Below are 12,604 nucleotides of genomic sequence, written 5' to 3' on the forward strand. Positions count from 1 at the left end.
AAACCTTTCAAGAGCTCTTCATTGCATTTGGTATAAAATCCAGATCTTTACCTTATCCTACAAAGTATGCCACAATCTGGGCCCTACCTATCTCCCCTCCCAGCCTCATTTTATATCACCATCCTTCTCAGTCCCTACACTAAAGCCACAATGGCCTACTTTTAGTTTATCACAAATACCATGCTCTTTCCCACTCCAGGCCTTTCCACTAGCTATTCTCTCTGCCTGGAACACTCTTCCTCCTGCTATTCCCATGGAGAGCTCCTTCTCATCCTTCAGATCTCAACTTAGAAATTACTTTCTAGAAGAGGACTTGCCTGACCACCCAATTTAAAGCATATCCTCTCTACTATTCCCTTTCCCAGCACTCTGTTTTCCCTGCATAGCACTTCACTTATCAAAGTTTATAATTGCCTTGTTTATTTTTTCATTTTCTGTCTTTCCCATTAAACAATAATCTACATGAAGGCAGGGACCTTGTCTATCTTCTTCCCCATAGTACCCTAAGTACCCAAAATGGTGCCTGGCACATAGTAGACACTCAATAAATATTTATTGAATATGGCTATAAATGCTTTTGAATTAAAAACAAGTCATTTATTATTACCTATTCTGTGCCAGATACTGTGCTAGGCCCCTTGCATACGTTTCTGATTTAACTCTCACATTAATCCCATGAAGTAGGTATTACCCACATTTTACAGTTGAGGAAATTGACACTCATAAGCAGGGTCATAAGTTCATGGGTAGGCAATCTGTGCACAGGTCTCATGCTCAGAAGGACCCATGCTTGGTGTAATGCTCTGCTGCTGCTATCCTGAATATCTTATTTTAATTCTAATTTAGATTTTATTCCTCCCCAAAGCCCCAGTACATGGTTGTATATCCTAGTTGTAAGTCATTCTAGTTCTTCTATGTGAGCCACCATCACATCATGGCAGCTGGTGTGATTCTGTGATGGGGAAGCAAACCTCAGCCACCAAAGCAGTGAGTGCCAAACTTTAACCACTAGGCCATCAGGGCTGGCTCTTAATAATTTTTGAACCAAGGATCCTGCCTTTTCATTTTGCACTGTACCCCATAAATTATGTAGCTAGTCCTGCTTACAGCATTAGTAACTTGTCCAAGGTTCAACAGCTAGTAAGTGGCAGAGACTTAATTAAGATTCAGGTTTGTCTGAAGCCCTGATCTATGTGCTTAAATACCATACTACATAGCTTTTCACCTTCTGTAACTAGAAAAACTAATCCAAAGAGTCAGTTATCAAGTTCCAAATCCTGTTAAGTGAATGTGTAAGCTTCTTGTAGGATTTCTCACAAAAGCGTTCCTTGGAACACTATTTTGCAAGATATTAATAGGAGAGCTGTGAAAAAGGTGCCCTGCGGTCAAATAAGTTAAGGGGCATGCACCCTCTCTCCCCTTTAAGAGTTTCTCAATGTATATTAGCATATGAAAGGCTCTGAGACGACCCACAGTAAAAAAAAAAAAAGGGGTGTTTAACTTTGTTTAGTCCAGCATTTTCTGGTCTTAAATGAATATAGAATCCTTCTCTAAAAGCAAAGTTATTAACTCCTGGAGAATAGTGTTCTGTAGAACTCAGTTTAGGGAATGCTGATCTAGATGAGTGTTGGCAAACTTTTTCTGTAAAATCCTGTAAACAGTTTAGGCTTTTGGGTCTCTGTTGCAATTACCCAACTCTGCCATCTTAGCCGAAAGCAGCCATAGACTTTATGTTAATAAATGGGCATGGTTGGTTCCAGTAAAACTTTTACTTAAAAATCAGGCAGCTGACTGGATTTGGCCCAGCGGCTCTAACTTGTTGACTTCCATCTAGATCATCCCAGAAGCAGACTGGTCCTTTCTAGCCATAAAGTTTTGTACATCTGGTGCTTGATCACCGCCATGGGAGGTCCTCCCAGTATTCGAATACCTATTCTATACGATATAAAAGTCCTACTTGTTATGATAGTTAAAGGCTTCATAGATGTTACCAGAAATATCAATAACTATTGCCCAATGAATATGGGAGAGGAATGAGCAGCCAGGTTCATGAGAGGCATTATTCCCAAAACAGAAAAAGAGAATAAAACAGAAAAGACATCTACCTATAAGCTCCTTCCATGAATATGAAGCCAGAGAACCTGAAGCAGCTGTGGGAGGAAAAGAGTTGAGGTTAAGAGTAGCACAAAAGACACCTTTATACCAAAACATGAAATATACAGAAATTTAGTCAATTACAGCCATTCAGGCTGTTCCACAAACAGAAATACAACCAAGAAAGTAAGTTACCTCACATCTATTCTAACTTACCCACCATGGTATTTTATAGCTAATGTTCAACATAAAGTAAAATGTAAGAACTTCCCATATAGATAATTTAGGATGTAAACACCTACATTTATATGATCAATAAGGAAAATTTTAGGCATGAACTTAAAGGGGCATACATTATTTGAAGACACTGTTTCTGGTATTTTGCTTTCCACTGAACATTAGCCTATTGGTTCTGCTGCAGCTTCTGTTGAGCCTAACTCGTTAATGAGAAGGAATAAGGCATTGCTGATGTTAGTTCAACAGATAGATACAACAACTTACACTCAATACATAGACACACACACTCAATCCAAACACTTACATCTATAGGTATAGAGATAAAAATATACACATGCATGCGTGCACACACACCACACACTCTCCTCAAAATTCCTATAGGTTTTTAGTACTTGCACACTTTCAAAAGCAAGAGTGAGACTTATAGTTGGGAGAAGGTGTGACTAGGTGGATGAGAGGAAGCAGAGTCTGGAGAGGCAGATACTAGAATGTCACAGAAATGGGCAGGCAAGTGAGTGGTTTGTTGAAGATAACAAGTTTCTATTCCCCTTAACTAAACATCCTTTGGAGTTCAGGAATCAGTCACAGGGAAAGGACTCCAGCAATCTTCACTCTTTGCTCTTTTGTGCTGTCTCCTGTGAAAATCTGTGGTTACAGTAGGGGGAGAGACTTAAGAGTCTTTTATGATTATAAATGCTTTTGGAATTATGGAAAACAGTAGAAACCACAATTGCCTCTTCTCCTTTCTGTCCTTTTCCTCATTTTGGGAAACACAAATATTGTGGAGGCAGTTTCAAGAGATTATTAATGGACAAATATGGTATCCATGTAATATCTTAATATACACACTCCTATGCACATGCAACACAATTTTAACGATTTGCAAGAATCCCAAAATCTACGAGGAGAAGAAGTTGGGGAAAGATAATGAACAGGATTACCTAGATTATACTCTCTCTTCCCACATTTAGTTACTCACCTTTCTGTTCAGACAATAAACTCCAGGTACAAGCAGGTTCCATATCTTTTCTTTTCTTTTGACTGTTCATCCTGGCAAATGAAGAAGACCGTAATCCAAAACAGAGATGATGACTGTAAGGCACAGTGGAAGCCCAGAGTAAAAAAGTAACTCAAGAAAGACTACCCATTTCAGGCATTATAGAGCTTAGGAAGAGAGAAGGCCCAATAAGCAAGTAGACAGCTGGGGTGGGACTTGAAGGATCATACGAAGATAGACCAAAGCCAACAGTCTTCAACTTGAAGATAAAAATACTAAAAGAGGATAGAATGTCTGTAAACTTTTGAAAAGTACACATACAGGGAATGTCAAATTGGGCTCTGAGTTGGGTTACAATGGAAAGCATAGGATTTAGGGAGTATACCTCTAATGTTTAGGTTCAAGATAAGAAAGAATAACTATGACCTTCCACAACATATTTTTGGTGCCATTGGTAAAGGGAGAATTCTAAGACCATAGATTGGAATACTGTAGTATAAGAGAAACAGTCTAGAGAGTCAGGAGACCTAGGCCCTAGCTCCATGTCTGTAACTATCTACCTATAGACCTTGAGTAAGATTCTTCTACTTTCTGGGTCTGTTTTATTATTTTTAAAATGGCTGAGGGAATTAACATTGCCCAGGTTTCTTTTCAGGTTCAACATTGTAAGATCAGTGGTTCTCAGTCCCAGCTGCACATTAAAATCACCTTCACACCACCCTCTGAAATTTCTTTTTCTTTTTTTGCAATATTACTTATCACTTTCTAACATACTCGATAATTTTCTTCTGTATTACGCTTATTGTTTTCAGTCTTTCCCACCTAAAGTGAACTACTGGCCCCTATTCTCGGCCTTGGCCATGAACTTTGCGGGTCCACACAAAAGAAGTGGAGCTTATTTTCCCAACTCTTGTCTTTGAGCTCAGCCTTGAGACTTGCTTTGGCTAATGGAGTGTACACAGATGTGACTCAAGCAGGGGCGTGAAATATGCTTGCACAGTTGAACATATCCCCTCTCGTGATTCTGCCACTAACATGAGATGAACCATGAGAGAAACAAGCCTCAGCTAGTTCACTAGTCTGAGGATGAAGAAATACATGAAGCAGAGCTACTCATTTACTCACAGTCCTGCAGTAAGAAAAGTAGAATCACCCCGGCCTGAGTCAGAGTTGCCCAACAGAGCCCTGCCTAATCAGCTGAATCTCAGTTGGCCTCCAGATCTGCGAGAATAAGTGCTTAATAAATTCTGAATTTCTCATGCCACCGAGATTTTGTGGTTGTTATATATCATTGTGGCAATAATTAACTGATACATCTTGCTAGAAAGTAAATGCCCAGAAAGTGTTTGGCATAGAGAAGACATTCATAAAATGTTTATTGAATGAATGAATGAATAAAAGCCTTTTTTTAAAAAAAAAATTCCAATGCCCAGTCTGCATTCCTGATAAATTAAATCAGAATCTTTGATGACGAGGTTTGCCATTGATTTTTTTTTTAAATCTCCTTAGAGGATTCTAATACACAGCAAGGGAAGAAAGCCACAGTTCAAAGATTTAGTTATTTTTGATAGAGGTTAGTGTATTGGTGAAACACACAAGATTTGGAATCAAACAGATGTTTCCAAGCCCGGATTCTACCACTTACTAACTATGTGACAAGCATGGAGTTAATATCTCTGAACCTCACATTCCTCAACTGTTAAATAGGGTTAGCAAGGGTACTTTCCTTATAAGGTTATTATGAGGATTAAGTGAGATAATGCACATAAAGTATTCAGTACACTACATGGTACACAGTAAGGGCTCAAAAATCCTAAACTATAGCTAATGTTGGCGTTGTTGTATCATTTAATATGGAGTAGAAATGTCTTTGAACTCAGACACTCCTTACTTAAATCCCATTTCCACTGCTTTGCAGCAATATTACCTTGAGTAGATTACTCAAACTCTCTGAGACTACAGTAACCCATCTCTAAAATATGGTGATAATAATAACTACTTCATTAATTTCTTGTGAGGATTAAATAAGATGACATACATAAAACACTTAGCACAGGACCAAGTGCAATATAAATAATGAATGTTAGAGAAAAAAATAAGATGGCATTTATTATAACTGACAGAAAGTAGTTACATTCCATTAAAATCTCCACATAACAATTTCATCGTCATGAGATGGAGTGTTCCCAGCACAGCATTATATTCCCACATCCCGGGCTCTTTTCTCAATAACTAGGAATATCATGTCCTCTAAAAAATAGAAACAATCCTCCAGTTACAAATTACTCCAGTAAGCACTCCTGCCTTCAGGCAATGAAGCTGGAGGAGTGCACGGCCACTTACTCTCTTCCTGGGCAATCTCAGCCATGCGCATTATTTCAGTCATCCTTGCAACTCCTAATTGTTTATCCTAGTCTAGCCCTCTCCTCTGAGATCCAGATTTATCTTCTAAAGGCTTACTCAATATCTTCACTTGGATGTTGGCATCCTCTTCTTCTTGCCTCCTTTGGTAGCTATTGCTTGGTTTCTCCAGCATTCTTTCACTGATCTTTGTTCTGATAAGAGATCTCATCCCTCTTAGTGGAATAATCAGATTCTCTGTGACTGAATTTTTAAATCTGAGTGGAGACTCTAGGGACTGAGCTTCTGCTACCCAAATGCCTTCAGCTTCCTTAGTTCCTGACCTCCTTGACGTCTTGTTATACAACACTCCATTTGGTTTTGAGCAACTCTAGTAGTCCTTTCAAAAATCCCAATTTTTGCTTAAGTTACGCAGAATCAATTTCTGTTGCCTGAACTAAGAACTCTGACACAGAAATTACACCAGAGAGTGAGTTAGAGTCAACAGACCTTTGGGGAATTATGAGGGCATTTTATAACTGATTATTAGACCAAGTTAGAATAAAAGGCTGTGAGATGGCCCAAATTCCAGGATGGGAAAGTAGTATCCATTGTAACAGGATCTCCACTAGAACATATGGAATCTTTCTGCAAAGTACTAAAAGGTGCCTTCTCCAAGAAAACAAATCAAAGTAAGATGTCTCCTCTGGGCAATTGAATTAAAATTGGTAAAGTGAAGCTTCTTCCTCTCAGCTAGGGCAGCACCGAGCCAGGCAACACAAGTTAGAGAGCAGAGTATAAGCTAATTTCAGTCCCCTTCACACCCTTGGCTGTGTGCCTTTTCAGTCAACAAACTGCACAACTTTTCATGGTGACTCCACATGGTGTGCATGCTGCTGAAAACAAGGGAGAGCAACGTTACAAATTTAAATATCAAATTTCACCTCCACTCATCTATATTGTACTTTTTTTATTGAGATATAATTCACATATCATAAAATTCACCCTTTTAAAGCGTACAATTCAATGCTTTGTGGTATATTCACAAAGTTTTGCAAGCATCCCTACTATCTAATTCCAGAACATGTTCATCATCCCAAAAAGGAATGCTGTACGCATTAAACAGACACCCCCCACTCTTCACTCTCCCAGCCCCTGGCAACTACAATTCTACTTTCTGTCTCTAAGGATTTGCCTATCCTAGACATTTCATAGAAATGCAATTATACAATACGTGGCCTTTTGTGTTTGGCTTCTTTCATTTAGCATGATATTTTCAAAATTCATTCATGTTGTAGCATGTATCAGTAATTCATTCCTTTTTATGACTGAATAATAATAATCTACTTCACACTCGCTAGGATGGTTATAATTTTAAAAAATGGAAAATGGAAAAAAATGTGAAATAACTGGAACCCTCATACATTGCTGGTGGGAATATAAAATGGCACAGCCACTGAGGAAAAGTTTGACAGTTCCTCAATAAGTTAAACACAGAATTACCATATGACCCCATAATTCTACTCCTAAGTATATATCCAAAAGAATTGAAAATAGGTATTTAAACAAAAATTTGTACAAGAATATACACAGCAGCACTAGACACAATAGCAGAAAGGTGGAAACAAACACAATGTCCATCAACGGATAAACAAAATGTGGTATATACTTACAATGGAATATTATGCATCCATAATAAGGAACAAAGCACTGATATGTGCTATAACATGGGTGAAACTTGAAAATATTATGCCCAGTGAAAGAATACAGACACAAAAGGCCACACATTGCATGATTCCATTTATATGAAATGTACAGAATAGGCAAATCCACAGAGACAGAGAGTAGATTAGCAGTTGCCCAGGGATCGGGTAAATGCGGAACGGTAGTGACTGCTAATGGTTACGAGATTTCTGTTTGGGGTGTTGGAAATATTCTGAAATTGGATAGTGACGGTTGCACAGCATTGTGAATATACTAGAAATCACTAAATTGCACATGTTAAAAGGGTGGATTTTACAGTATGTGAATAAAATCAATCAATATTAAATAAAATCAATAAACTAAACTTATTGTGCTAATTATTTTGCAATATATACATATATCAAGTTAATATGTTGTACACCTAAAACTAATATAATGTGGTATGTCAATTTTAAAAGTACAAAAAGAAAGAATCGATTGTAAAAGTAGAAAAAAATCAATAAAAAATGCAATTATAAAAGAAAATGGGAAAGTGGAAACAACCCAAACGTCCACTGATGAATGGGTAAACAAAATGTGGGATACACACACAGCGGAATAATATTCAGCCTTTACAAGGAAGAAAATTCTGAAACATGCCAAATGAATGAGCCTTGGAGACAGTACATTAAGTGAAATAAGCCAGACACAAAAGAACAAATATTATATGATTGCACTTACATGAGATACCTAGAATAGCCAAATTCAGAGAGTCAGAAAGTAGAACAGTGTTTACCAGCGGCTGAGGGGAGAGGGTAATCAGGAGTTACTCTTTAATGGGTACAGAGTTTCAGTTTGGGAAGATGAAAAAGTTCTGGAGACGGATAGTGATGATGGTTGCATAACAATGTGAATGTACTTAACGCTACTGAACTGTACACTTAACAATGACTAAAGTGATAAGTTTTATGTTATGTATATTTTACCACAATGAAAAACAAAAGAAAATGAGCAAAATATTTGAACAGACCTTTCACAAAAGAAGACAAATGGCCAATAGCACATCAAAAGATGCTTAACATCATTAGTCATTAGGGAAATGCAAATAAAAACTGCAATGAGGTATCACTTCACACCCACCAGAATAGTTAATATTCAAAAGACTGACAATGCCAACTGTTCGTAAGGATGTTGGTGGGAGAGTGAAATGGTAAAGATATGGCAGTTTTATATAAAACAAACATATACCTATCCTATGACCCAGCAATTCCATTCCTAGGTATTTACCCAAAAAAAATGAAAATATATGTTCACAAAAAGAATGATACAAGAATGGCTATAGCAGTTTTATTCACAATAACCCAAACTAGAAACAGCCCAGGTATCCATGAACACAAGAGCGTATAAGCAAACTGCGATATAATCCATACAATGGAGTGTTACTCAGCAATAAAAAAGACTGAAGTACTGATACGGCAACAATGTGGATGACTCATTATGTACAGAGAGAAGCTTTACACAAAAGAGTAAATATTGTGTAATTCCACTTAAATGAAATTCCAGAATGTGCAAAACCAATCTATGACAATAAATCAGAACAGTGACTACTTCTGGTGGGGAAGCAGAGGTGGGGATTAACTGCCAAGGCGGGACTCTCTGGTATATATGTACAATGGAATATTAGCCATAAAAGAGAATGGAATCTTGCCATCTGTGACAACATGGATGAACCCTGAAGGTATCATGAGAGAAGTCAGAGACTGAAAGACAAATACTGCATGATCTCACTTATATGTGGAATCAAAAAAAAAAAAAAGAAGCTCATAGATACAGAGAACAGATTAGTAGTTGCCGGGGGGGGGGGGGGGGGGCAGGATGAGGGTGGGCGAAATGGGTGAAGGTGGTCAAAAGGTACAAACTTCCAGTTATAAAATAAACAAGTCGTGGGGATGTAACGTACAGCATGGTGACTATAGTTAACAATACTGCATTGCATGTTTGAAAGTTGCTAAGAGAGTAGATCTTAAAAGTTCTCATCACAAGATAAAAAAAAAACCTCTATAATTATTTATGGTGACAGATGTTAACTAGACTTATTGCAGTGATCATTTTGCAACATGTACAAATATTGAATCATTGTGTTGTACACCTGAAACTAATACAATGTCATATGTCAACTACGCCTTAATAAAAAATTAATAATTATTGAAATAGAAAGCAAACAATAATAAAACAATAGAGTAGATCAATAAAAGAAAATGATAGTTCTTTGAAAAAAACAATAAAATGGACAAATTTTTGACAAGTATGATTTCAAAAATAAAGGCACAAATTAACATAAAAATGAAAGGGAAACAAACTACAGAAACAGAAGAGATTAAAAAATCATCAGAAAGTACTATATATAACTTTTATACTAATAATTTCAAAAATCTTGGTGAAGTGGATAATTTCCAAGAAAATAACCAAAATTGGCCTAAGAAATGGAAAATTTAAACAGAGCAGTTAATCATAGAAGAATGTGAAATGATAATAATCTTCCTCAATAGTCTCCAGCCCCAAAAAGTTTTGTGGCAGAGTGTGACCAAACCGTATAAGGAACAGATTAATCAAACTTTATATAAAATTTTCCATAACAAAACAAAAGAAGGAAATGACACCACACAGCTATAAAGCTAGTATAATCTTGATACCAAAACTGACAAGTAAAGAGAAATAAATTATAGACCCATCTCACCTATGAACCTAGATATAAAAACGCATAACCTTAATACCAAAATTGGACAAGCACAAGAAAACTATAGCCCATCATTTTTCACAGGGGTGCTAAGGGGATTTTTCGTGGAACAATTCTTCACTTAGCATCCCTGATCCCCATCTACTAAATGCCAGTAGGACTCACCCCACACACACTCAATAAACTGACAAACAAAAGCACCTCCGGACATTTCCAAACGCCCCCTAGAGGAGGGGATCAGCTCCAAGCTGAGGACCAATGCTACAGGCAGCCTCACTTATGAACATAGATACAAAACTGCTAAATAAAACATTAATCCCTCAAATCTTGCAGTACATTAAAAAGATACATCATGCCCTGAAAGGTTAATCCTAGGAATGCAGGGAACCTTTAACATTGACAGATCTGTCAGTGTGGAACAGGGCACCAACCCCTTACTTGGAAAATTGGCAATTACAGGGAAAGAGTTAAGCATTTATCCTGTCTTTCCTATAGGAACTGTATTTTAGGCTTAACAAATAGTCCTAGTAGATGAGAGACAGTTCTTCACACAGAAGTATGCTAGCTAATAAATGCTGAAAGAATGACAGAATTAGAAAATCACTAGTTTGAAACCCTTAAGGAAATAATTGATTCAGACGTTGTCAAATGGATGGTAAGGCCATTAGGTGAAACTATGATGGAGAACCTTACAATGAAAGGATTAGACTATGCCCAGTTCTATCCACTTTTAGTATCACTAAAAGTGCGATAAGCAAACATTATGTAAAAGGAAGTACATAGTATCAACCATGAAATAGTCTTTCCAAATAATAATAAAGAACCTGAGTCTGATCAAGTATTTAGATCTAGCTTCCAGTCTACAGGGAATATAGGCAATACTGAAATAAGTAAAACAGCACATCAAGGAAGTAATCGGCCAAATCCCGAACGAGGGAGAGTCTACAGGACAAACGCCAAGCTTCTTCAACAAGTCGATGCCATGAAAACAAAAGGGAGGAGATGATGTTCTGTTTTAGCTTTTTAAAAACTTAAAAGTAACTCAAGAGATATAACCTAATACAACAGTTGACTTTGGTTGGATCCTGATTGGAACAAACCCCATGGTAAAAACAGTTTTTAGACAATTGGAAAAATCTGAATATGCGCTGGGCATCAGTGTGATAATGGCATTATGATTATACGAAAAGATGTCCTTTTTGCTATAATTTTTTGTGATGCATACTGAAATATTTAGGAGTGAAATCATATGACATTCACAATCAACCTAAAATACCCCAGCACAAAAGAAGGGAGGGGGATAGCTGAAACAAGTATGGCAAAATGTTGATGGCTATTGAAGCGGAGTGATGGGTACACGAGGGTTTATTGCGCTCTCTACTGTCGTTTATGTTTGGAAATTTTCATAACAGAAAAAATTTTAAAGCTATCAACACAATTCAATGGATTAACAATTTAAAAGGGAAAAAACTATATGTTCCAACCTGTAGATGAAAAAGCAATTGATAAAATTTCATATCTACTCTTGCTTTTAAAAAGCCTCAGAAAACTAGGAATTAAAGAAAACATTTAACTTAATAAAGGACAACTGGCAGAAACCCAGAGTAAACATCATACTTGATAAAATTTTAGAAGAATTCCCCTTAAAGGGAGGGATAAGATAACAATGTCTGATATCATTGCTACTATTAAATCTTATACTGGAGATCTTAGCCAATGCATTCAGACAAGAAAAACACACGTGGTATACAGGTGGAAGACAAAGAGACAAAGCTATCAATATTTGCACATAACCTATTTACCTCCCAAGAAAATCCAATAGAATCAATGAACAAACTATTAAAAAGAAAAGAATTCAGTAAAGTTGTTGGACAAAAAATTCCATACAAAACCCAACAGCTTTCACATACATCCAAAATAATTATAAAATGAAAGAAAAATCCTATTAATAGTAGCACCAAAAGCTATACAGTATCTAGAAATAAGCCAAACAGGATATGTTCAAGACATTTATGGTGAAAATTATGAAACATTACCAAAGGACTTAAAAACTTGAATAGAGAGCCATACCACGTTTATTCATATAAAAGACAACTCATTAATGTAAAGATGGCAATTTTCCCCAGTTAAATCTGTAAACTCAATGCAATGCCAACAAAAATGCCAATAAGATTCTATATGGGTATGACAATCTGATTCTAAAATCAGTGTAAAAAAGTAAATATGCAAGAATAACATAAAATTGCAGGAAAAAAAGAAGACTCTTTCCACGACAGATATCAAACATATTACAAAACTATAGAAATTAAAAGTGTGGTATGAATGCAAATATAAAGAAATGGCTCAGTAGAACCAAATAAAAAATCATGAAACAAACCTAAGCATGCATAAGAATCTAGTATAGACTAAAAGTAGCACTCAGAAGTCAGTAGAGAAAGTAAAGAGGGAAGGATGTACAAGGATATACAGTGCAGCACGTTTTATATTAGCATAAACTTGGAAATAACTATGTCAAT

The 12,604-nt window shown here is 36.6% G+C and overlaps 1 protein-coding gene across 1 annotated transcript in view; it reads right to left on the reverse strand.

The window, feature by feature from the left end:
- LOC124246100 (NACHT, LRR and PYD domains-containing protein 12-like) overlaps positions 1-12,604 on the reverse strand; it is a 36,567-nt gene that overhangs the window by 20,195 nt on the left and 3,768 nt on the right. The window contains exons 2-3 of the mRNA XM_046674047.1: positions 3,311-3,381; positions 2,106-2,150 (exon numbers count right to left, since the gene is read on the reverse strand). Of these exons, the coding sequence (XP_046530003.1) occupies positions 2,106-2,150; positions 3,311-3,380 (115 nt within the window). The 5' untranslated portion in view covers position 3,381. The remainder of the gene's footprint in view (positions 1-2,105; positions 2,151-3,310; positions 3,382-12,604) is intronic.

This window comes from Equus quagga, chromosome 10 (assembly GCF_021613505.1).
Source record: "Equus quagga isolate Etosha38 chromosome 10, UCLA_HA_Equagga_1.0, whole genome shotgun sequence".
In the NCBI taxonomy this organism is placed as follows: domain Eukaryota; kingdom Metazoa; phylum Chordata; class Mammalia; order Perissodactyla; family Equidae; genus Equus; species Equus quagga.